Raw genomic sequence first — 26,972 nt, 5'->3', positions numbered from 1 at the left:
ACTGTATCTGAAGTTGGGAGACGTAAAACTGTCTAGCAAACATGCAGCACTTGTTGACTTTTGACCAGTGGCATCATGCTAAATTTGAGAATGCAAGTGAATGGAATCAGGCTAAGCTGAATACAATACATTCTGTGGAATGGAGCCAAAGAACGCACTAGTTCAGAAAGTCTGAAGTAACAAGTCAGATGTCTACAATAGCTCTATCTGCATATTCTAACAGCGTCTGTGGCGTGGGAGTGACTGGGTTGGGTTGGGTGTTTGGTAAGTGGCTTAGATTTTCTCATCAGGGGCAGGAAGAGTCTCCATGGTGGGCTCCATTCCCCAGATCTCCCTAGCATACTGGGCGATCGTGCGGTCACTGGAGAACTTTCCACTGCCGGCGATGTTGTAAATTGCCTTCTTGGTCCATTCCTTGGGGTTCTGGTGGGAGAAGGAGAATGAATGATTAATCTCCTCATCAGTTGATATTCCAAGGTTTTTGTCTTGTTTGTTGAAGATGAGTTGAAGGCTCAGCGTTGTGCTCTTGGTTTCTCACAAGGTTGTGCCATTCTGTTTCTCAAAATATACATACTGTAAGTATTGTAGTGGTGGGTATTACATAATATATACGTCAGTGTTTCCAGACCTCTTCTGGATCAGGGTCCACTTGGAAATCTCAAAAGTGTTCACTGCCCACAGTGCCCACCCATCTGACCACTTAACAGCCATTCAGCTGCCTTGTTAAGAGCTCAGATGGGTAGTGGGTAGCGTGCATTTTCAGAGCATGTTTATTTTAATATACATGCTTTATATATTTTAAGACGTGATCTTTTTTTTTAATATATTTTTTATTAATGTTATATTATCTTACTTGCAATAGCCTCATGGCTCCGTCTCGGCCCACACGTTGGGAATCGTTTGTGTACTCATATATGTATGCAGCTTAATAAGCCAAAAGGATTAAAGTGCTCCATTTTAATGTCATTCTGCAGCTGATATCTACACAGTAGCAGACAGTCATTATTATGTATTAATTAGAGCAATGTACAGTATCGAATTATGTGATTTATGAAATGAAACTAATCTCATATGGCATAGATCACAAGCTGATGAGATATAACATTTTAATTAATTCCTTAGCTCAATAATGTATTCATTCATTCATTTATATAATGTCTAACAAATCTCCTTTCCTGTGCTTGTCCTGAGCACATTGAGAACATTTCCTAGCAACCTCCATTAACAAGGTGATGCAGTATTGAATCAAACTGAATTGAATTGAATCATAAGATATATCAGCAGCCTATAATCCAGTCCACATTATTCTGATGATGATGATGATTATTCTGATCTGATCAATAAGTATTGTGTATTGTGCAAAGAATTATCGGGTAATTTAGACTTTATCTTGTGTACTGTAAGTACTTTGTACTGTACTTACCTTGTACAGTTCATTGACTTTCTCCTGGCATTTAATGTAGTCTTCATAATCAGCAAACACCTTGAATCTGAAAGTAACATATTCAATATTGTTACAATAATTAAATTACACTATACAATGCTTCTTACAACAGTCCCAACCGTCATACGAGAGTACAGTGAAGTCACGTCACACTGCACTGACCAAGACAATAAGACCATTATTTTTGTGTACATATCTTGGTGCACTGGTGTTTTAGTTTAGACAGTAAAAAAGTTAAAATGGCATGTTTATGGTTGAAAATGTCAATTTTGTTGAACAAGGATAAGCTGGGATTTAATGCTAGGTTTGCGCTTACCTGTCGTGGTGCATCAGCAAGTCCACAATGTCCTTAAACAAGTCAGGCTCCTTTGGGCTGAAGAACCCACCAGATATCTGGTCCATACACTGTTTCAGCTCAGGGATGCTGTTGTAGTATGTCTGAGCACAGTATCTATGCAAGACAAAATAGACAACAACAAAGAAAATATATATATCACTACACCCTCATTGTACAAGTGCTATTAGCATGGTCTAACCAACGGTAGTGATTAAAAGAAATCGCTGAGTATGTCATGTATGATATATGGAGTCCATTTGTGCTCTTTAACCATTTAAACTATACATTACGTACTACGTACTGTATGTCATTGCCAGGGGTCTTCCAAGTAGGGATGGGAGGATACGCGATATTATCGTTTATCGTGATAAAAAAATACTCACGATAATCGTATTGTGGGGATTTAATTTATCGTGATATCGTCTTCCGTCATGCACTGGGATCAATTCACCTTTTATTTGCCGAGCTGCGTATCCGGTACCATTTAAACCCTCTATAATGGTAAAAGGTACTTGATAATATACGTACTTGATACAGTCTCTCTTTTTTCACTCTCTATCAAATGTCTTTGCCAAAAAATAGCCGATCTACAAGCTCACAACACGTCGCAATGCGACGCGTTGTGAGCTTGTAGATCTGCTATTTATCACATGGATAATGGATATTGATTATCGCGATAATATCGTACATCGCGATTTCTTTTGTCACAATAATCGTGATATGAAATTTTCATATCGTCCCATCCCTACTTCCAAGGCTCTACTTGGCTAGCCTGGCGTTGCTCATACTAATTCCTCACTGTAAGGGCAAGTTTTTTTTGCCCAGGCAGATTGGTCTGGTTCCAGGCTACTACTTGGACCCTTCCTGTTGTCCCTCCACACTACTCTAAATGTCTTTGCTGGAAATAGCCGGCCCGATCTACGATCTCGTAGATTGGCTGTTTTCTTCTTAATGTTTGCCTGTTACGTCGACGTGCCAAGAATTGGATGCAACAGTTCATGTGGTTAAAGAGTAACAGTCACATAAAAAGGGGGGAAAAGACAGAAAGCATCAGACCACGTGCATCACTGTCTGTGTTGGGAGTTGAGCTGCTCCCTGTTCTATCAATCATCATGTCTAGTCTACCTCCAGTCCACTGTTGCAGTATGAATTGTCTTTCAGAAACTACTTGCTTAAATGATAGCGTTCTAACAATTTGTATTATTGTCTCCACCAGCCGAAGGCAGGAGCATGAGCCTGTTCTAGCGCCACCAGGAGGCCAATTTGTGCAAAACTACCTTTTGGCCAGTACTCCTACAGATTTTGTCCAAAAATCACGCAAATCGGTAGACAGTATCTCTACAGTCATGTGATCGACATGGATCTGTCTGATTGTCCATATTCCATCCTGATTGGCTGAAATTGGCTTTCAAAGTCTGTAAGATTGGTCAGTTTTGAACAAAATGCCTCAAATCAGGAACACAGCGTGCAATTTTTGTGAAATTGTGCACGCACATTCCCACTAGGCAGAGGAAGAAATGCCACTTCAAACTTTTCAATTCAGCCTCATGGTGGCGCTATAACAGGCCGCCTGGCCTGGTGGAGACCTGTGCTCGGAAGAGCACTGCTTCTTTGAGCTGAAACTGCAGAGTTTCAGCTCAAAGGCTGTGTGCACCCTTCATTTACAAACACATGCCAAGTGTGTTTGCAAGTCTAAATGTAAGCTACATTTTTAATCTATACTGACCACTTTCAACCAGGTGTCCCTATTTGGGCTTGTCATTATGGGCATGTAAGAGCTTTCTGGGGATTGCAAAAAAAGAAGATCTACAGGCTCACAACATGACACAATGCAATGCATTGTGAGTTTGTAGACTTCTAGTTGTTATTATTTTTTACAATTCTTGTGCATAGAAGGTACAGTACACATAAATTGTGAGCATTTCTCAGAATCTGCGGTATACCGGTAGAGAGACGCTAGCTTGTGACTTGGCCAGTCAGTCCATCTATTATCTTAGGCTGGTCTTCTATGCCAAATTAAAAATACAGATCTTTATAAATACTTAAAATGGCTTCACAACAACAATGTTGGTGCAGTAAGACAGAAAGTTATTATAGGCTATTATAGAAGTTCCACAAGAAAGGGAGTCTACTGCCTTCATGGAATTGACATGGCTTTTGTATACACATACAGTAAATCATTTATGTTACTATATCTGCTGCTATTTTAACTGCTTCATTCCATTGCCATTTATTTTAACCATGCACCTTACCGTGTATAATATACTGTATATGTATATATTTGACCCAAATTAGGAATATTTGTTTTCCTTCTTTTCTATCTCTATTCTTTGCCCCTTTATTGAAAACTGCCAATGATGTTAGCCTGTATGACAAAGATTATACATGAAGCAGTACTTTCCACTATTAAAAAGTGAGTGCATGGCACATGTATCTCTGAAATGGAAGTTCCCCAGGTGCGGAGAGTGGAGAAAACGATGGTTAAAATAGCCTCAAGCGAGGCACTTCAACCTATCTTCATAATTGGTCCTCACAGTAATAATAATAATAATAATAATAAAGCTTTATTTGTATAGCACCTTTCATGACATGAAATGCAGCTCAAAGTGCTTTACAGAGCAGAAAATGAAGCACAGTTACTTAACAGAAAAAATAAAATACACATGAATACAATAAAGCAGAACAATAAAAACATAAAACATTGAAGAACAATTTCAGAACAGTGTGGACGTCAATAGCATCAAAGGGATAAAAAAATAATTCAGCTAAAAGCAAGAGTAAAGAAATAGGTCTTGAGCTGTGCTTTAAAGCTATCCACAGAGGCTGCCTGTCTTAGGTGTAGTGGGAGTTTATTCCAAACTGTCGGTCCGTAGAAGCAGAAAGCTGCTTCACCATATTTTTTATATTTCATTTTAGGCACATCGAGTAGGTCAGCACTAGAAGACCTGAGTGGGCGGTTTGGAACGTATCTATGCAGGCAGTCATAGAGGTACGAAGGTGCCAGACCATTTAGAGCTTTATAAACAAGTAAAATAATTTTAAAATCAATCCTAAAAACAACCGGGAGCCAGTGTAGCGACGCTAAGACTGGAGTAATATGTTCTCTCATCTTAGCTTTAGTTAAAACTCTGGCTGCCGCATTTTGAACAAGTTGCAAACTGTCAGTTGTTTTCTTTGGCAGACCAGAGAGAAGTGCGTTGCAGTAATCAAGCCGAGAGAAAACAAAAGCGTGGATCAGCGTTTTTGCATCGTCCAATGTTAGATAGGCTCTAATTCGCGCAATATTTCTAAGGTGAAAGAAGGCAATCTTGGTGACATGATTAATGTGTGTATTAAAATTCAATTCAGCGTCAATGATCACTCCCAGGTTCTTTACAGAAGTGTTACTTTCTTTAGACAGGTTACCAAGTCTACTTATTATTGATTCTCTCTGCGCAGTAGAACCAATTATGAGAACTTCTGTCTTGTCCTCATTTAGTTTGAGAAAGTTCTCACTCATCCAGCATTTTATGCTAGACACACACGTCAGCAATGGGTCTAATGATCATCATAAGATGGCACCATTCCTGTGGTGCCCACCTGCCTTAAGGCAATTTTAATATAGGATAGGATTACTTTTTTCTTTTTTAAGACAAAACGATTCCAAATTATTTTCAGACAGATCGTTGGAAGTCTTAGACAGGCAAAGCATATAGTAGGAGAGAGAGAAAAAAAAGGTACCGGCAGTATTTTAATCCTAAACCTGTAGAGTAAGCGCCTTAATAAGTCCTGTACTTGATCAGATGAAGAAAGGTTCTATAAGAGTAGACGTTGGGTCCTGAGATGAAGATCGTAACTTCCACTCTTACTGGGCTCCTGAATACAATAATTTGCCGTAGAATATTATTCATGGTACTGGGTCTTTATCTAGGAATGTTCTGTAGTTATTCAAATGATGTCAATTTGACCCTTGGCGTGTGGCCTGGGATATTATATCCTTCAGACATCCATTATAGGTAATCTAATTTATTCAAAGAGGCTCTCGGATAAAAGGTCTCTCATTTTCCTTCTTCAAAGTGCACTTAGAGTGGCTGCTACAGATCATCACAAGAGGCTTAAGCTCCCGATCATGCAATTTACAATATGAAGGGCACGCAGCATTTAAGAGATCAGCAATCCAAACAAAAGCAGGCTGCAGAGTTTCAGCTCAAAGGCTGTGTGCACCCTTCATTTACAAACACATGCCAAGTGTGTTTGCAAGTCTAAATGTAAGCTACATTTTTAATCTATACTGACCACTTTCAACCAGGTGTCCCTATTTGGGCATGTCATTATGGGCATGTAAGAGCTTTCTGGGGATTGCAAAAAAAGAAGATCTACAGGCTCACAACATGACACAATGCAATGCATTGTGAGTTTGTAGACTGGCAACCAAGTATATATTACACTTTGGTTTTGGTTTGGGTTGTGTAGTTACCTTGTCATGAGGTAACTGGGGCCCACTTTGTGTTTACTTTATTTCTATTTTTTTTTATAGTTACAGTATATGTTCTCAATTTGAATCTTTAATCAATTAAAGTTTTTCAAAATGATAAGAATAACTTCCACTTTTTGACAAAATATTGGTCAAAACATGGGTCTTGGACTCCACAACATTGGGATCAACATTGGACACCATATGCCTCAGGCCTCGGTCTAACGTTTTGTTCCCTGAATCACTGCCGTTGATTCACTGTTACCCAGCGCTCCTTACCCGCCGGCGGCGTCCATGGCGTCGACGTCCTCCACCCTCATGCCAAAGATGAAGATGTTGTCCATGCCAGCTTCCTCGGCCATCTCCACGTTGGCGCCGTCCATGGTGCCGATGGTCAGGGCACCGTTGAGCATGAACTTCATGTTGCCGGTGCCGGACGCCTCTGTGCCCGCCGTGGAGATCTGTTCAGACAGATCAGCCGCAGGGACGGCTGCAGAGAGGAAGGCGTTAGTGTAACTGCAGTGAATGCCAGCTGCTACAGCCAGTCGTGGACGGTAACAAAGTACATTTCGTTGTTGTCGGGTGGAAACCTTGTATGTCCAAAACCGTTCTTTTGTATTTATCATTTTAAAAATGATTTAAACTAGTGAAAACAGCAGATCTACAAGCACACAACGTCTCGCGCCACGAGGCGTTGTGTGCTTGTGGATCTGCTATTTTCACTAGTCTTGTGCGACAGTCTTGTATGATGAAGCAGGGCTTTACTTTACGAAAATAATGTACAAATGTGAAACTTGGAGATACAAGGTTTCTGCCCGACAGTGACGTTTTACTTTTATTTTTGAGTATCTGTGCTTTATTTGAGTATTTGCTTCTTTTTTCTTTTTGGAGCTGTGTGGAGCTCCCTATACGTGGCCGTGTGTGTGGGTCTGTCTGTCTGCGTGTCTGCGTGTCTGTAGCCTACAGGACCTTTTGTGACCACACAAGGGCGCTGTTGTTCAGGACACACACACACACACACACACACACACACACACACACACACACACACACACACACACACACACACATACTTTCACTCCACCACATTTTAAAAAACAATATTGTACTGTTGACTCTACTGCATGTTTTGGAAGGGGAGAATGTACATTATGAATTAACCCACACAAGTACTGGGGTGGAGTACTTTGTGCACCGCCGGGTATAGCTGTGTTGTGCGTGTTCGTGTGTGCGCGCGTTCGTGCCCATGAGTGTTTCGGCCAGCACGACAAATTGTCACATTGAGGTCATTAGTTTTGAAAGCCACAGTATGTGCCTCAGGGGTAGCAGATAAACAAGGGAGGGCCAGTAGAATGACTCATGACTGCTGTAATTATGATTGTACTGTACTGTACTGTAGTGTGTGAGACTGTATCATTAAGTGTTCTTTATGTGTTGGGGCGATATGTATGTGATAATGAGCATGCGAATAGACACCCCGTTGTAAATGGCAGTCTCTGTAAGAAGTCTATCGCAGTGCCAGTGTCGACTGAATGGCCCAAATGTAATTGTAGATACAGTGAAGGAGGTGGGTGGAGTGGGAGTAATCGTTATTCAGAGAGAGAGGGAGGGAGAGCGAGAGAGAGAGAGAGATGTTAGAGTTACATACCTTTCTCAGCCAGTGTGACTCTGTAGTTCTCCAGGAAGATGACTTTGAGACGGTCTCCAACCACTGGGTCGTTGTTGACCACCTCACCGATGGCAGTGATCAGACGGATGATCATCTTGGCAGTGTGGTACCCAGGGGCAGCCTGCAAGGAGGCAGACAAGCACGCATTAAGGATGAATTGAGGGTGTGGGATGTGGGTGTGGGAGGATGGGATGTTACAGTTCTATTTCTCATGAGCTTCACTCTATGTATGGGGCTCTATGGGTTAACCACTCACCATGATGAAGATGAGTGGTTAACCATAGTGGGCAAAGCCAGAGATCTTAGAGCAAGAGTAATTTACCGTAAAACTTATAGTGTTGTGTAAATAGTTGAGAATCAACGTACCTTGCCTCCGATCATAACGGTTCTGGGAGTCCACACCTTGTTTGGCTCCTTCTTGATACCTGAGAGAGTGAGACGGGTGTTATGAATTATGACCGTTATCTGCTTGACCCAGTACACACATCACATGTGGTGAATCCCTCATACAGTACGCATAAGCAATGAGCATAAGTAATGCCACTGATACGGTGACCATCAACTACTTTATCAGATAGACTGACGTCTGTGCACAGTGATACGAGATGCATGTTCAATTCCTATCCATTCTGATTTTGTCCTGGTCTCATAACTTCTGGTCACACCATGTGTCCAGTACTGTATATATCACTGTTGTCGTGTGGAGACCTTGTATGTCAGCAAATCTACAAGCACACAACGCCTCGTGATGCGAGGTGTTGTGTGCTTGTAGATCTGCTATTTTCACTTGTTGTGCGATAGCCTTGTATGGTGAAGCAGGGCTTTGCTTTACAAGTATTCGTCCTTGAGGGGATCCCAGGGAGTCCCCAGGTAAAGAACCAAATAGAGTTTGCAGATGAATGCAGGACATGTTATGGATCAATGAGTGCAAGGGCTACCTACGCTTGTAGCTTGGCAAACAATTTTTGCAGGTCACACTACATATACTGTAGTGTAGTGTAACACGGTAGAACATACCACTGACAGACCGCCATAACTCTTCAGAGTTACTGTAATGTCCCGAACCTCTGCAATATTTCAATCTGAATTAAATGTGCAGCCAGGTTAAATGGTGTTAACCCAACTTACGGTTGTAATAGGTGATAATATGCAGGCAGTTGAGCAGCTGTCTCTTGTATTCATGGATTCTCTTCACCTGGATGTCGAACATGGAGTTGGGGTTGATCTTCACCTTGTAGTGCTCCTCCAGATGGACAGCAAACTTCAGCTTGTTTTCCTACATTAGTAAAAGATAGCGTAGGTTACAAACCTCAGTGTCGTGTATAGAGGTGTATGTGTTTTTTTTGTCCCTGCAAGATAATACGATCCATTGGTTACTTCACCTGCTTGACTTTAGCAATGTCACGAATGAATGCTTCATCATCCACAAATTCCAACAGACCCTTCAGCTGGTCAAGATCACGAACGAACTCGTCTCCGATTCTCTAACAAACACAAAGTCACAAAACAGTTTATTTTATGTGTTGCATTCTTGGTAGGTTGGTATCTTGGTAGTGCTGTAGTGCTCTAGATTTCTAACATTTTGCTTAACTGTAATATCACCATTCCAGTTTCCACAATCAATGAACAACTGTCAAATTTACTGTATGATGATGTATATTAGTAGGTTAATTCCTTACTTCGTCATTGACAATGACAAGAGTGAAAATAGTAGATTGTTAGCCTGCAGATCAGCTATTTTCTCTATTAAATTGATAATCAAAAAGGAACGGTATTGGAGAGACGACGTTTCCAACCGACAGCGATGATATGACAGTCAGGACCCACCTCAGCAATGACTTCAGCCAGACCAGGGTTGCACATCAACAGGAAGCGACGAGGAGTGATGCCATTGGTCTTGTTCTGGAACTTCTCTGGCTCCATCTCATAGAAATCTTTGAAACTGCAAGCAGGGAAGAGAAACAAACAGTTAAATTATCATGTTACTACGTATTATTACTCTGTTATAGGGCTGGGCAATTAAAGGACCACTTTTCAAAGAATCTTCATGTATTTGCTCCTAGATGGTAGCATTTTTGTCTATTTAGTCTGTGGTAGGCAGCTTTCTGAAAGGCCGCCTCTGAGACACAGAGTGAGAATCGACAGGTTTTGTCTCAATTCATTCTACTATGCTGCCACCAAAATATGGATGGAATGACCTATAAATACATAAAGGTTCTAACTCCTTACCCAAACTCAAAACTAATCTAAAAGGAGTCCTGTTCTCAAAATACATGTGGACATAGCTTAACTCCCCGAACATCTTGATAGTACAATCCTCTGCCCCCCCACCCCCACCCCCACCCCTCCTTTATGATGTTACTGAGCTTCATCCCAGTATGTATTATAGTATATATAGTATATATATAGTATTATGAATTACTATTGAATTGAGTACAAAGGACCACAATGGAAACAAGCCCCTGGGGCTTTTTGTGTTATAATTTTAGCTGTACTATTCTGTACTGTTAATTATCTTATTAATTAAGTATTCTATCAATCAATTCTCTTTTCGAATTCTACCTTCTGCTTCCCAGGTGGGCTCTCTACCCATTCATTCTGGGGTCGGGTAGCCGTAGGTAGGACACATGGATGCACAATATCTCTCAGAGTTGGCAGAACGGCAGAAATGTGGTGTCATATCGTCACTGTCAGGCAGAAACCTTGTATCTCCAAGTTTCAGATATGTTTTTTGGACAATTAAAGAAGCCCTACATCATCATGCAAAAGTATTGAAAATAGCAGATCGGCTTTTTTCACAATTTTAAATTGTTTGTAAATAATAACAAAAAGGGAGGTTTTGGACGTACAAGCTTTCACAAAAGGTTATCGTGGATTGCAGCTTTAACACTGAGGAAGGAGGATTGTACTGTGTGATGTGTCATTATGCCTAGTTTATGCTCTGTCGTACAACAAAGTGTAAATCAGGCTTCTTGGAGTGACATGCGGGTACGACATACATGGTGGCTTTGAGGATGTCAGAGTGGATCCTGGCCACACCGTTGACAGCATGTGAGCCCACGATGCACATGAAAGCCATGTTGATCTTCTTCTGGTCGCCCTCCTCAATCAGAGACATGCGGCACAGGCGGCCATTATCACCAGGGTACTTGGCAGCAACATTCTGGAGAAAGTGAACAAAAAGCATGTATAAGTATATTGTATACAGTATACACTGCTACTGTCTGTCTGTCTGTGTGTGTGTGTGTGTGTGTGTGTGTGTGTGTGTGTGTGTGTGTGTGTGTGTGTGTGTGTGTGTGTGTGTGTGTGTGTGTGTGTGTGTGTGTGTGTGTGTGTGTTTATGTAATATTGTCATATGGCACAAAATGCCCTTCCTGTTTTTTTAATCCCTTCAGGCCTGTTTTTGTCAGTTTCACTGTCTATATACTGTAGACTGTAGTGTAGAGTATGTTCATTGATATTATTACAAAAATATAATTGATCATAGCCGTGTTTCTTTTGTCTATTCCTTGTACCCTGTCAATGGACCTGAGTCCGCTAATAAAAGATTGAATTGATTCAATTCCACATTATTCGATTAATTGGGAGTAATCAATATAATTGTATAACTGTTAAGAATGTGTTACCAATGATACTGATTAAGGCTCTGTTCCATTCTAGTCAAACAGAGTCAGAGTGCTGATTGTACATGTTGGCTCTCTGGAAACTGCTACACCAGTGTCTCTCAAAGTGTCCTTGAAGGCGTTCCATATGGCCCTTTATTGGTCTGAGAGTACAAATGGAGAGTGTAACAAAAAAAAAATGGAACCAAATGGAGTCGTATGGTTCCATTTTTACAATCTCAGAGTTATGGTCCTTGAAATCAAAACATTTGGGAACCACTGTGCTACACCAAATTGAGCCTATCGATTCTTGCTTCTGGATGTGTGCAATAGGAAATCCAGGGTGGATAGAATGCATTGCAGTGTACACCACTCACCTCCAGGTGGCGGCGGTTAATCTCATAGACAATTTCCAGGTGACGGGGCAGCAAGTAGGCAAACAGATCAACGGGCCAGCGCTCAAGAGCCTCGGGGAGAACTGTGTGGTTTGTGTAGGCACAAGTACGATTGCAGATATCCCAGGCCTGCACAGAGACACAAAGCAAGAGGGGAAAAGACATGTTGTTGAGGGGGAGGGGGAAATAATACAGTAGTTAATCCCAATTACTGCAGAATTTCAGGAGCAATGTATGCAGTAACACAATAGAAAAGCTTTTCTACACCATGAGTCAAGACTCACATTTAGCAACGTTAGCAGTTAAAACATCTTAAATAAAGGAATGTTATGTGAATTAATATATTGTGTCCTGATATCATAATCATGATTCACAAATAAACACGGTGGGATGAATATACAAAAATGACTAAAACATGCAACATCAATATTCATATCAGAAAGCCACACACAATTTGTATTTTTGTTGCCCTCTGCTGTTCATTTGCCACTGAAACACCCTCCTCCAAAAGATGTAACAAAATACCTCAGTGATGACAAAGAATAGCGGAAAGTGGGGAAAACACTTCGAGTTCAGCTCTTGCTGCTCTTGGTGCTTTAATACCTCCTCCCATCCCGGCTTCCTCTCCTCATCTACAAGCACCCTCATCAGCTCAACTCACCTCATCCCATCCCAGCTTCTCCTCATCTACAAGCACCCTCATCAGCTCAGGGATGGCCATGGCAGGGTGAGTGTCGTTCAGCTGAATGGCGACCTGTGTGTGCCACACATTCATCACATTCATTATCTTGTTGTGAAGCAATTTGTAAACTCCAGTTTGAGAGCGCCAGCAAACAAAAGGGAATCAATCACCCTGACTCCGATAAGAGTACAAATGGAACCAAATGGACCTGTAAGCGTCCATTTATTTCCATTTGCACTCTCTCCGAGTTAAATTAACGTTCAGGATTTTACTGGGTGACATGTGACATCCTGTCAAATGAATGAAAAGGATACATTGAAAAAAAATATATATATATATATATATCAAGCACTTTTTTCCACAATCTTTTCTTTCTGAACTTTTCCTCACCTTCTCTGGCAGTCTGCTGAAGTCTGTACGAACGATGTCCCTGGAGCCAAACTTGGAGACCTTAAAACGGCGGATGATGTCTTGAAGGGTGGCAGACACCACAAAGTACTCCTGCTTCAAACGCAGCTCCTTGCCCTCAAAGAACTGTGGATCAGAACATGTCGGATCTATCACTGAACTGTTCTGCATGCAGGCAAGACTATACACTTTTACCCCCATTCCTACTGTGTTGCTTTTATGCATATACTGTAAATGCCCATAGCTCTACATGCACAAGACACATTTTTACACCAAGGGACACGATGGAAGTAGGTGTTTAAAGTAATGCATTTAAGTGCTATCCTCTGGACCGTCATCAAGAGACTCTCATCAAGGCACTCTTGATGAAGGCCCAGTGGGAGCCAAACGTCTGTCAATTTAAATAAAAAAACAAGCTGCTAAGCAAGACCAGTGTGCAGGGTTTTCTGTTCATGAAAATAGTTTTTTTCAATGTTTTCTTCAGTCTCAATCATAATAAAATAATATCAATCAAGTCTGAATACAATATTGTTTGATTTAAAGTGCTAATGCCTATGGTAAAGGTGCCGTCACAGGTCGATTTGAGTAGTTGAAACTATATCCAGATTAGAATATGTGGGCTAGTGTGTGCATGTACAACTGTGGTATATTATGATGCAGCGTTGTAAACCTGGGGCCGTGGCTGAGTGGGTAGAGAGGCCGTCTGGGAATCACAAGGTCACCGGATTGACTCCCCCGGCTTGCCCTGAGCTAGACTGAGCATAACCCCTAGCTCCCCCCATGTGCTCATCTGAGCCATCTGAGCAGCCATCTTTTGGGTAAATGCAGAAAAAGTAGCTCTATATATCGTCACTGTCGGGAAGAAACCTTGTATCTCCAAGTTTCAAATGTGCCGTCGCACAAAAGTAGTGAAAACAGCAGATCTACAAGCACACAACGCCTCGCAGTGCGAGGCGTTGTGTTGTGTGCTTGTGCGCCTCGCAGTGCGAGGCGTTGTGTGCTTGTAGATCGGCTGTTTTCACTAGTTTAATTTTTTTTTTAAATGATAAATGCAAAACAAACGGTTTTGGACGTACAAGGTTTTCATCGGACAACGATGATATGGACCAGTACAGACTCCCTTTCCCCGTTCCCTGTCAGTGGGTCTCAAAGTGGGGTCCAGGAAGGAATCCCCCGGGTTATGCGTCCGTATTTCCGAGAGAGTGTATAAATGGAACCAAATGGACTCTGGACGGGTTCATTTGGTTCCATCATTTGTACACTCTCAGAGCTAAATGAACACTGAGGATTTGACAGCGTAGACTGGGGTCCCAGACGTAAAACTCATATCAAACCGGGGGTTCTTGAAATGTCTGAGAACCACTGCATGCCCTGTGAGGTATAAACAGACATCATAGTGGTGCCAAAGAAGAGGCACTTCAAACATTCGAGGATGAGGCACTCAAACACAGCCAGCCTGTCATGAATCAGAATGTGTCGCCCATGTGAGGCTGTTGTTGATGGTGAGCTTTATTGGTGACAGCTGGTCAGTAGTGCAGTAATGGTGAAACCCCCGATGGACTGAAATCAGTAAAAGGTTAAGTCTTTTAATATACCTTTTTATTCTACTGACAACTGTTTATGTAAATCTTTGTACTGTGCGGCAGGTCATGAATTGTAATATAAATAGAACAGTGAAAAGGATTAAGAGCATTATGGGAGATTCACTATGTAAGCCTTATTTTGGAACTTTTAAAACGATCATTTTAACGGAATCCCCACGGCAGACCCAGGAGCTGCCCTTATCTTCATCAAACGACAGTGATGCGGTCGGGTTTTATTCGCTGTTGATTCTAATTCCCTAGGAGTCAAAGATGATGCCAGGCTTCTCATTGTGAGAGGAAACCTTGGCGACATCTGTGTCTTGATCAAAAAGCTATTGAGTTTCTTTCTTTTCTTCTTCAGGTATTTCTGCATTATTTTGACTGTGGAGGGAACCAGTATGGATAGGATACAAAGGGAAAATGACATGAAACAGGTCCTGAGTCAGATTGAAGTTGAGCAGGCAGCTCTAGTGTTCCTATATCTACTCCTTACTGAATAGATGAAAGATAATGGTGTTCTGCTGCAAAGCTAGTAAAACACTGCATTTTACTGTCTGTGTAGTTTTGGCAGCTGAGAACAATCAATATCGTTGATGCAGCCATAAACCGTATATTATTTTATTGTTTTTATTATGTACCAGGCAGAGAGAGACGAGAGACAAGATGGTGGTCGGATTTGAACCCGCGGGTCCTCATGCTGAGTGTATGGTCTGAGCAACCAGGTACCGAATGAAAATATTTGATTTCATATTAACATGCAGCGCATGATCAGATTTGATTAAAAGAGTTATCCTTGTCTGTCACATCCAGACTTGGATATTTACTAAACGAGAACTTCAATGTAATGCTCTCATTTATTTCATACATATTTCATGAATCCTTATACTTTGCCTGAATTTGATGATAAGCACAACATTCATGCACAGAATCATATTATATATGAAGCCCCTGAGGCGTTTATGTGCAGACCCTAACTGCTCCTAGTGCTGTATATTATGTTGGCAGTTTAGTTAGTGTAAGCCTTATTTACCTTGCCAAAAATTAGTGATCTACAATTAAAGGTGTCTTCTTTTTAATAAATAGGAATTGTATTAGGATTCACTTGAGTTAACCACTTTCATTCTGGCATCTCAGTTTCGGGCATGTCATTATAGGAAAATCGTCAAAAATAGCAGATCTACAAGCTTACTGTGCATCGCATGCTCTCCCATCACAACGGGTTTTGAGCTTATTAGATCTTCTCCAATTTTGCTGTTTTTGAAATAGGAATTAAGTGATTAAGCCTGCATACTTTTATCGTACAATGGTATCACACAGCGAACATAGCCATTCAAGCTCACATGAATTTGTACAACTACTATTTCCGAGAAAAATAAAAATAATGACACCCAAAATAGAGATGCCAGTTTGAAAGTGGTTAAGGCTCAATTTACTGGGTTATCTTTCAAATCCCACCAAAATATCCCTGAAGGAATCAGAGATTGGTGCTATGGGGTGACCTTAGATTAAAAAAAAGGTTGCTTGGGTTATAGGGAAAGGATACGAGTTAGCCACCAATGTATAGATGTTTATCAGCAACTAAGGTGGCCACATTCATTTTTATCATATTGTGTTATGGCTAGTAGAGTTGTGGTACAGTAGCTTACACCTCACTAAAAATAGCCACAGTACTGTGCCTTTTATTTTATTTTTTTAGAGTGCACAGTCTATTGCTTGCTGACACAGTGGTTTCTTTATTGCTGACCATGGCATATTAAGCCTTGCTTTAGGCTATTATAGTACTACTGTTGGTGTATTGTAGCGCAAATATGATTTAGGGGAGTATGGGTTTCATGAATGCATGAAGAGAAACATACTGTGAAGAATATGACTAGTCAAATGGATAACTAGACATTTTGATGTTTTAAAGGGATATTTCACTTTCAAAAAAACTTTTGGTAATTTTATCGTCTAATCAGGCTTTTATGAACATCCTGAACAGTTTTTAATTTGCTTGATTCAATATTTAGATATTTGATGTAAATGTTACCAGGCCCTCCAGGCCAAGGGCCTCTCCCCACACACACCCATTGTAATTTCAAACTCCATTTTAACCATGATAGATTCATTAAAAACACCCATTATTTTTTTGGGTGACTCATACTACCCTCCTAATACGTGAGCAGGACGTGTTTTTTCAATAACTTTTTTCATTTATTTTTAATAATTATTTTTTGTATTTAATTTTTTCCATTTTCCCAAATAATTATTAAAAATAAATGAAAAAGGTTATTGAGAAAACACAGCCTGCTCACATATTAGGATGGTAGTATGAGTCACCAGAAAAGAATAATGGGTGTTTTAATGAATCTATCATGGTTAAAATGAAGTTTGAAGTTACAATGGGTGTGTGTGTGGAGAGAGGCCCATAAGCTGTTTCCCTGTTGAAAGTGGAATATCCCTTTAACACACAGTGTGTCTCCACTCTCCACTAAAATGGCACTGTGAACAGTTCCTCATGTCATAGATGGAGTATATTGATCAGGTGGTGCAATTAGAGCGGGCTCTTACGTTGTCGTTGGGGTACAGCACACGGGAGATGTTCTCAGCCAGGTTTCTGTCCAACACGGCCTGAATGTAGCCACCAACGTTGACTGTGGAATGGGAAAAAGAAACCAAATTGAAACAAATGAAAAGACCTAAAAATTAAAAGACCTAAAAACTAAAATTCTGACTACAGTACGGTTTAGTAATAAAATGAAATCTATATATAATTAAAAACGTAAAACAATTCTTAAAACCCATTTAGAACGGGTACACATTATTGTGTATCATTATTTTATGCTTTAACTATTGAAAAATAGCAGATATACAAGCTCACAGCGCGGCACTCGGTCTGCTATTTTTGAAAAATCGTGAAAATTAGAATTTTGACCCGATTCTATCGGTGTCTTTTGAATCCTTCTAAGATTTTTTGAAAAACCTTATGTTTCTATGTCAGCAATCAGGCCAGCCATCGTCAAAGAAAAGGTCCTTTTCACTTAAATGGAGCTCAGTTAGTCTGTTCTTGAGAGACTACTATGTCAGTGGTTCTCAAACCTTTTCATGTGAAGCAAAATGTACACAATTTACAAGATCGCATGCAGCGTGAGCTTGTATATCTACTATTTTTCACTGGTTAAAGCATTCAATAATTCTAGGCCTAAATGGGTTTTAATCATCTTAGTCTCCGTTGGAGCTGCATGGGTCTGACAGAGAGTCTTATGTTGATAGCGTCATTTATGGCCAGGCTACTTATTTCTACACCTTTTCATTACACCCATAGAGAAATCGATTATATAAAGGAATAGATGGAATCTTCTGCCATGGTAGCACAGCATTACAATGTATTTATTTCTGTGACCGTACCACGTTTGTCATTAAGCTGGATTGGGTCTATAGTGAATCAAGCCTTATATGTGCAAACTCACTAGCCTAGCCCAATGACATTCATTCTAAGTGGGTTCAAATCATTTCGTTCTCTTCTAATTAGAAATGTAATTAAAATGCGGATAACTATTGCTGTAATTCTCAGCTAACGGCTAATGGTAATTAATGGATGAAATGTGCATTTTGAACTTGCATCAGTGTAGCACAAGGATAATTCTGTCATTATGAGTTATAAGTTCGTGTCCAGCACATTTCCATTGGTGCACAGTAACAAAGTATGTTTACTCGAATACTGTACGTGAGTACCTTTTGAGTATCTGTACTTTTGACTCCACTACATTTCTCGTACGCAGATCTAGCATGTACTGTAGATCTCCTATTTTTACAATATTGTTTATGTCAAATAATGAATTGTAATATAGAATACATTATTAAATGTACTTTGTAATTTGTACTTTTGAATACTTAAGTAAAAGCAAGTAGTCTACTACAGTACTTTAACTCAAAAGTGCAGAACAAATTTGACTGAGCAACTTAGTTGAGAAATACTGTACTCTGACTTAGATATCGTTACTGTCGGGCAGAAACCTTGTATCTCCAAGTATCTCCAAAACGGCAGATCTACAAGCACACAATGCCTTGCGGTGCGAGGCGTTGTGTGCTTGTAGATCGGCTATTTTCACTAGTTTAGATCATTTTTAAAACTATAATTACAAAACGAACGGTTTTGGACATACAAGGTTTCCACCCAACAACAACGACGATATACTATATATATATATATATATTGACTACTTCATCCACCACTGGACATTGCAGACAGTCATATACGTACAGTCTTTAAGGTTGAAGTCACATGGAGCCTTAGCAGACCACAGCCTCATGGTGTTGACAAAGTTGTTTTTGTAGCCAGGGATGGGGGTGTCGTATGGCAGGGCCAGCACAGTCTGTCAGGAACAAATGCATACCTTGAGTACAGTTGGCATTTTGGAAATACTTCAAATTGGACACTTGCTATGCATCCCACGTCTGTGATGCATTATAAAAATACCTAATAACATATTATAATCGGTTTATAACACTGTATAATTATAGTTATAAGAACGCATTAATGCTCACAATGCTTTATAACAATAACCATAACAAATTATAAAGCATTCTATATAATAATGCATTCTATATAATAATATAATAATTCGCCACTATTTGGTATGTCATTATAAGCAGAAATATCCCTCAAAATGCAAATGTTTTCAAACATTTAACACATTTTCAAAGATGTAGTGTAAAATAGAGCTATTTTTATGACATGCCTGAAATAGGGACACTAGGCCTCATGCGGTTCAGTTCAAATATGTGGGCATGGATATAAATAGCCAAATATTCATTCTGTGGCTTTGTAAATTGTACAGTACAATACACACAGCCACAGAATAGTATTTAGGCCTACTGTATTCTTTTAATTAATCGAGAACTTTTTTTTTGCATATGTCAACAAATCAATCAAGCGTAATGTAATACTATAAGCTCACAATGCGTCACATCACGATACGTTGTGAACTTAAAGAGCGTACATTTTCACTATTGTATTTAGCTTTTGTGGGGTCATTTTATGCCTACAATGACATGCCAAAAACAGGGCTTGATGATCAATTAATTATTTCATTAAATGATTGATTACTGATATATATATGTTTTTATAATTATCGATTAGATCAGGGTTCTTCAACGTTTTCAGGCCAAGGACCCCTTAGTTGAGAGAGAGATGAAGCAGGGACCTTCACAACCTTTTCATAGATTCCATACAGTTTCATTGTTTGCACAATCATCAGTGTGTTTTGGATTCATGTCAATTTGTGTTTCAGATATTTAACCACTTGAACCGTCAATACTTAATTAACTTGACCTTTCACTCCGTACTACAAATCTGCTCTTTTTCCCCTCTACACCAAACCTCTTTGCCGAACATAGCTGATCTACAAGCTCACAACGCCTGCTGCGAGGCGTTGTGAGCTTGTAGATCAGCTATTTTTGTCTAAAGTTCTCCGAATATGGACGCTAGGGTTCAAGTGGTTGATATTAATAAAAAAAGTTTGTATCACACAAAGATTGGAGGACCCCCTGTAGTAACTAGATAACTAGATCGATAGACTACTGCACATGTACAGTAGGTATGTATGTGTCGTATATATATATATATATATATATATATATATATATATATATATATATATATATATATAAGCCATGTCATCACCTGAGTGTCCACCCACTTCACACCGTCATCGGTGTGCTCGGTTCTGCCATAGAACTGCACAGGGCGCATGTACTCGGGGCGGGCCTTCTCCCAGGGGTTGCCGTAGCGCAGCCAATCGTCAGCCTCCTCAACCTTATCAATGAAGCAGCATAACAGAGGAATGCACTTGGTCACTGCATTGAAATGAGTTACAAAATAGCACATTTAGATAGAGATGTTTCTCGAGGAGGAATCAGGGTGAAGATGGTGATACTGTATAAGGCTAGCCGGAGTTAATTGAGGTGAAACCCAAAACATTAAGCAGTGTAAACCAGGCAGGTCTGTGTGTGACTGTGCTCACAGATACACATCTGGTAAAGGTCCGTACACACCGCCGGCGAATTGGCGAATAGCGAATTGGCGTATAATTCGCTTTTTTGGTTCGCTTATTCACGTCGCTTTCGCAAATTCGCCGGTATGTACAGACCTTTCCTGTTATACATTTGAATACAAATTCCATTTTTCTCAATCCGACAAATGAATCATCAGCCTCCTCTGCGTGATAGAATATAATCGGTAAAATAATAAACAAAATAAAACAAAACAAAACAACACGTTTTTTTTTAGACAGTGTCTAACCTGCCAGCCATTCTGGATTTTCTGGTTGAAGATGCCGAACTCATAGCGGATGCCGTAGCCATAGGCAGCCAGACCCAGGGAGGCCATGGAGTCCAGGAAGCAGGCTGGCAACAGAGAGGAGAGGAGAGGAGAACATGAAAAATGAATGTGAGCTTTAAGGGGAGCTCATCTCATTTATAATGACTGAAACCACCGAAGGACAACAAACAGATGCAAGGAAATCCACTGAGTCGAAAGCAATACAGCGTTGGTTTTCAAAGTGGGGTCACAGGGAAAGGGGTTGAGAAGCACTGCTTATCAGGGGCGTCACATGGGGGGGAAAAGTGGGACTGAGTTACTAGGGCCCAAGGTGGATTGGCCTTTACTATTGAAAAATAGCAGATATACAAGCTCGCAGCGCGGCACCGTTTTTGAAAAGTCGTGAAAATGAGTGCAAATCTTTGAATATATGTATTTTTGAAGCCAACTGAAATGTTGCTTCTGGTGGATCCCTAGAACTAAAAACTTTGAGATGGGGGTCCGTGGCCAAATACTTATCATTTTGGGGGTCCTTCACATGAAAAGGTTTGAGCACCACTGACCAAAAAAATCTAGATTTTTCAAAAATAGCAGATCTACAAGCTGTGAGCTTGTATATCTGTTATTTTCAATAGCTAAAGCACAACATAATGCGTAATAATAATGCGTTCCCAGTCTAAATGGATTAAACCCCCTCCCCCTATGAAGAACATTCATGAGGGGGCCCGCAGCGAATCCTTGTACCCAGGGCCCAGAATGTGTTGCGACACCCCTGCTGCTTATAGCTGATTTAAGATGCATGTATTCCAGCAAGTGGAGCTGCTTACCAGCGAGGCGGCCCAGACCACCATTACCCAGACCAGCATCTTCCTCCATGTCCTGCAGCTCCTCCATGTCCAGACCCAACTACCAGGGCAGTGGAAACACAGCGTTAGTGTTTGATTTAGTTTTAGTCATAGTCTTTTGAATAATGTTTCATTTAGTTTTAGTCGTATTTTAGTCATCTGAAATGTTTTGGCTTAAAGCGCCATTCCCGAATCCCACTGGGTGTGTGTGAGTGTGTGTGTTTATATATATTTTTTAATAATTTCTATCCCACGATTTTTGTAACCCATTTTTTCACACAGTGCCAATTGCCTAAGTTGTAATACTGGGCTCTGCTCTCCCTCTGCCAAGCCTATGGAGGGCCCCGAACTGAGCTCATGCTTACGTCAGTGCATGAGGAGTGAGCAGGCCGCTTCTTTTCACCTGACAGGGGGGAGCTTCCCCGGTTGGACATAGCGTGTGGAAGGAACACGTTATTCCAACCAGTTCCTTTCCCCCTCCATCAGGTGCCCCGGCTGGCCAGGGGGAGGCATTATAGAGACCAGGATTACTGCATCTTTTTGTGAGGGTATCTGCCCTAGGAGTCCCGGGGAGAACATGCAAACTCCACACAGATAGGCCCTTTTGCCAACCCCACCTAGGGGGTTGGGGTTGGCAAGGGTTGTATTTCTTTTTAATAGTTGATGTGAACACTGCCATCCACTTGGCTTAGAACGATTTATATTTTTTATATTTATAGTTATAGTGTTCATGTGAATGGCCCTTTATTTTAGTTAATAAAGTTAAGTACAGTTGATTTTGATTAAAAAAAGAGCATTTTGGCAGGCCATGATTATGCCCAATTCTTACTTGTTTGCATGCTGAAAATAGCGGAATGTTGTGGGCTTGTAGATCTGCTATTTTTAGAGTGCAACACCAAGAGCGCAATCAAACTAAAATACAGGTCTACTGGACCATATTCACGACATATCTTCAGTCAGCAAAATGAACACTGGTTGAACATAACACAAATTAAAACGGTGTTACACTGTATATGTAAGAACACTTTGTGACGTTTTACAGCTATAGAGTAAAATTATGTCGAAAAGATATTTTATACTTTCAATGTACAGTAATTTGGCAGTCATTACTGAAAAGCAAAACCCTGACAGGGTGACTGTGCATTATGCAGACATAACTTTATGCTGCATATTATTTTTATTTTTAGCTTGGAGCTTCCGGCTTCCATAGCAACGTAAACAGAGGCACAGAGCCACAGCTGAGCTGCAGTTATTGCCTGCAGCTGAGCACTATGACTAAGGACCTGCTAGATCAGTAGTTCTCAAAGTGCGGTCCTGGGATCCCCAGGTGTCCATGAGGGGTTTCCAGGGGGTCCCCCATATAGTGTCACATCGTCGTTGTCGGATGAAAACCGTTCCAAAACCGTTCATTTTGCATTTATCATTTTAAAAATGATTAAACTAGTGAAAACAGCCGATACCGCGAGGCGTTGTGTGCTTGTAGATCTGCTGTTTTCACTACTTTCGTGCGACGACCTTGTATGATGAAGCAGGGCTTTACTTTGTGAAAGAACGTACAAATTTGAAACTTGGAGATACGAGGTTTCCACCCGACAACGACGACATGCTATATTACACACTATTATTACACAGCTATTATATGAGCTATTTATTTAACATTTTTGAGTAACTCTGATTGGATTTCTCTAGATGTGTGTCCATGGCACAACATCTTTTCAGATGGTGGTCCCGCAGCCAAATACCTTCGCATGAACCCTAACCTCAGTGGGGGTATTTCTGAATGGGGATGTTTCTAAGTGGGGGTGTTTCTGAATGGAGGTCTGCCCCCCCGGCAGGTTAGCATGTCTCACCTGGTATGTAGCCTCATCACAGGCGTTCTCCAGCCCCAGGTTCACCATGGTGTTCTGGAGGGTGCGGCCCATGTAGAACTCCAGGGAGATGTAGTACACACGCTATAGAGATGGAAATGAGCAAATCATGATATGAGTGGAGTACATTCTTTTAGATCTCTTTTTATTTTGCAATTTGAAGGTGGGTTAACACAGTGTTAAAATTGTTATGTTGTCATGAGAGGCAGATTCACAGTGGGTCACACTGTAATCCAATCGCTTGCTTGAGAATTACACATTTGGCAATGACCAGACACTTTTGTGAAAAGTAAAACACTCTTTGTGACTTTGTAAAACTATAGAAACTGAATGTCGTCGTGACAAGGTTAACTCGGAAAACCGTATAGGAAACCCTTCGGGGAGTTATAATACGCCAGCTTTACGGTCAGCACTGTGACACCTGAAACGGGCTTTAGCCTTTGCCATTTAGCTTTGTGCACTGGTACGACAGCGGGGGTGTGACACAGACACACAGGAGGAGGAAGGGGCACAGTAAGGGAAGGGGAGGATAGGTGCAGATAGCTTTGGGGTATTACGTAACGGCCAACATTTTGACCGAGGCAAAAAATAGCTCCTCTGGAGGTTGCTCAAAAGGTCAGACAGCACGATACCCATGCATTCATTGTAGTACAACGACATAAGTATAGAGGAGGGCATCCACATGGGAAGTGGTATAGATATACTGTAAATGGGTAAATATAAAGTAATGCTCTACTTTGTCCACTGGCCTCGTTCCAGTGTAACTAACTAAGTGTTGATTGAATGACAGAAGATATTGTACTAGGTAAATAACAATGAGTATCATTAACCTTAGGTGAACTATCCCCTCATAGTGGAATAATTAGTTGTTTTATTTAAGCTTAGCTTAAGCTCAATGAATTATTTCTTGAAAAATGATGAGCTCTTGTACCTGCAAATCTACCTGAAAAGGCCGTTCTTTTAATGTATGCCGCAAACATCATTTTACAGATTTGCTGAATAGCTCAACTAATGCAGCAGTCAACCAATACCTATGACTATTAGTTTACTAAGAATGCTGTACATACAGTGCCAACTGTAACTCTTAGTTTGGACAGCCCCCCTCTCCTAAGGTTCTGGTTTGACCTTTGAGGGAATCACTTTTGACCTTTCAGTCCATAACTCCTTAACAAGATGATAAAGTTTGAAGGTCAGATGGTCAGTGGTGAGAGGCTGTGTCCTAATATGTTCAACAGTTTAGGAATTGAATGTGTACGTTGTGCTGAACCGGATGCATACAGTGCACATACACAGACCTTTCCTGTGTGCTTTGGCACTGATCATCTTATAGAGTTGACGAGTGCATTTGGTACATTTCGGTCTGCCCTGAGATGTATTGCAAGTGATCGTCTTTGTATCTTAAAATAATGTGGTGTGATGTGATTCCAATGTTAGACATGTGTAATGGATTAACTCGGTCACAGCCAAGCCTCATTCTGTTTCCTGAACCCGTGTGACATTTTCTGACAGTAAAATGAAGGTTGGAAACTTCTATAATAGCTCTATAGCAGTGTTCTCAAAGTGGATTTCCTAAGTGGATTCCCTAACGGGTTCATTTGGGTACACTGTCAGAGTTAAGGGGAGACCTTGAAATGCAAAAGTTTGAGAAACACTGCTCTATAGGTTGTAGCGTGTGTTGTTTAGCTAATAGATGGTATTTTTCAGAAGTCAGACATTCAAGAGGGAGCTAGTCAGACATTCAAGAGGGATTTAAGATATGAAGCGAAGGGGAGAACCAGCTCAACTGACTGATAAAGACTGGAAAACAAATTATGTTTATGTTGAGGACAAGATGGGGAAAAGAAAAGGTCAGTTGGGGTTTAGGTTTCAACAACACAACATAGGCAGGCGTTCACTAGTGCAGTTTAAATGTCATGACATGCCATGGTTCTTACACGAGTCTGTCTGAGCCACTTATAGATTGGCTGTGCTATGCAGCAGAGAAAAGGTCATTACTAGAAACCAAAGTAAAAATAAATAAATAAATGCATACAGTACATAAATAAATACAGTAACACAACACCGTTGTGCCTGATCGGAATGACTGAAATCATTGAAACAATTTTAAAACAAATATTTTTCTTGTTGGTAAAGAAGGGCATTACAGATGGAGTGCTATGTACTGTATATAGTGGAAAAGTCACTATAACCAGAGTGTTGTTAGAACAGATTTGTTGATTTAACAGATCCCTGCTTAAGTGTTCTGAAGATGAGTTCTCTTAGATCATAGAGATGACTCATCTGTTAGATATATGTCTACAATATCTATAATTATTGGCAATAGAATAAGGGGCGACTCTGGCGAGATTATCATTTTTATTACGGAATTTTTGGATGAATAGTGTAACGGGCACTGCAGAATTAAAGTACACATCAAATAACCAGTTTTTCATCTTGCAAGTAAATCATTTCTTTAATCATTTCATAGTGATCACTTAAAAAAAGAAGAAGCAATGAATCTATTTTGATATAGACACCCATTCACTTGTAAGTAATTTGCTTCTGTGTAGTAAATTGCTTCTGTGTAGTAGTGCAACGTGACTAAGGGTTTGGTGGCTTAGAGACGATGCAGGTGTGATGGAGAATACTTACTTTGGGATCTTTCTCATAGTAGTGCTGCTGCGTTCTGATCCACCTGCCCACCAGGTGGTCACGCACCGTGTTGGCAAGAGCAAAGTAGTAATCCCTTTTCGTTGCCACATTTCTGTCCTTGACCAGCGTGAAGTGGAGGTGCCTGTTGAAGTTTGTCTTCAGGTCTGCAACATTTTCAACACCGGCCAGGCCTCGCACGGAGATCTGCTTCTTCTTGTCGTGGTCTGACAGAGGCTTAGACATGATTGCTCTTGACGCTGGCTCTGGAAATACACAGAAGACACACGCACAGCGACCCACCACCAGTAGAGTACAGGCCACAGTGCAAGGGCACGTTCAGGAATTTAAAGGGGGGTAACTATGAATATTGAACAGGTGGGTGGAGCATGTGGTGTCCATATTGAGCAGAGGGTGGGGGTGATAATACTGTCTGGTGAACTATTGACCTAATAATAATAATAATAATAATGAATAGTAATAACCGTCTTCGTCATTATCAAAATAACAGGTTGCATTCCAGCACCAGGTAACACCATGTTGCATCATGGCAATACATAGGAGGACATTCATTTATGTGAACTGTTCTATGATGGAACGCCGTGTCGTCATCAATTAGACGGTTGTGGCTTGTGGTGCCAGGGGGTGGTATTACACTTGTAGGGCTGTCACGATTATGACATTTTACATGACGATTAATTGTCACTCAAATAATTGCGATTAACGATTTAATTGTGTTTTTGTCGTTGACAATTAT

The 26,972-nt window shown here is 40.6% G+C and overlaps 1 protein-coding gene across 2 annotated transcripts; it reads right to left on the bottom strand.

The window, feature by feature from the left end:
• Positions 1–273: 273 nt before the first annotated feature.
• On the bottom strand, positions 274–26,461 carry pygma (phosphorylase, glycogen, muscle A; the record flags this gene model as incomplete). 2 transcript variants are annotated; one of them, XM_080748387.1, is made up of 20 exons in its annotated part: positions 274–423; positions 1,424–1,490; positions 1,761–1,895; positions 6,514–6,724; positions 7,883–8,024; positions 8,270–8,328; positions 9,032–9,179; positions 9,286–9,387; positions 9,731–9,845; positions 10,903–11,066; positions 11,883–12,029; positions 12,562–12,654; positions 12,973–13,116; positions 17,124–17,206; positions 18,817–18,928; positions 20,239–20,370; positions 20,857–20,960; positions 21,702–21,780; positions 23,570–23,671; positions 26,219–26,461. In XM_080748387.1, 20 exons carry the CDS (start codon positions 26,459–26,461, stop codon positions 274–276), a joined length of 2,532 nt encoding a protein of 843 aa, XP_080604513.1. The 2 variants fall into 2 exon arrangements, with proteins under 2 accessions (XP_080604513.1, XP_080604514.1); XM_080748388.1 differs by lacking the exons at positions 21,702–21,780; positions 23,570–23,671 and having other exon boundaries at positions 20,857–20,877.
• Positions 26,462–26,972: the final 511 nt, after the last annotated feature.

This window comes from Nannobrachium achirus (genome assembly GCF_963921795.1).
Source record: "Nannobrachium achirus genome assembly, chromosome: 19".
In the NCBI taxonomy this organism is placed as follows: domain Eukaryota; kingdom Metazoa; phylum Chordata; class Actinopteri; order Myctophiformes; family Myctophidae; genus Nannobrachium; species Nannobrachium achirus.
The sequence above is the reverse complement of the archived record's forward strand: the minus strand, read 5'-3'. Positions and strand labels throughout refer to the sequence as shown.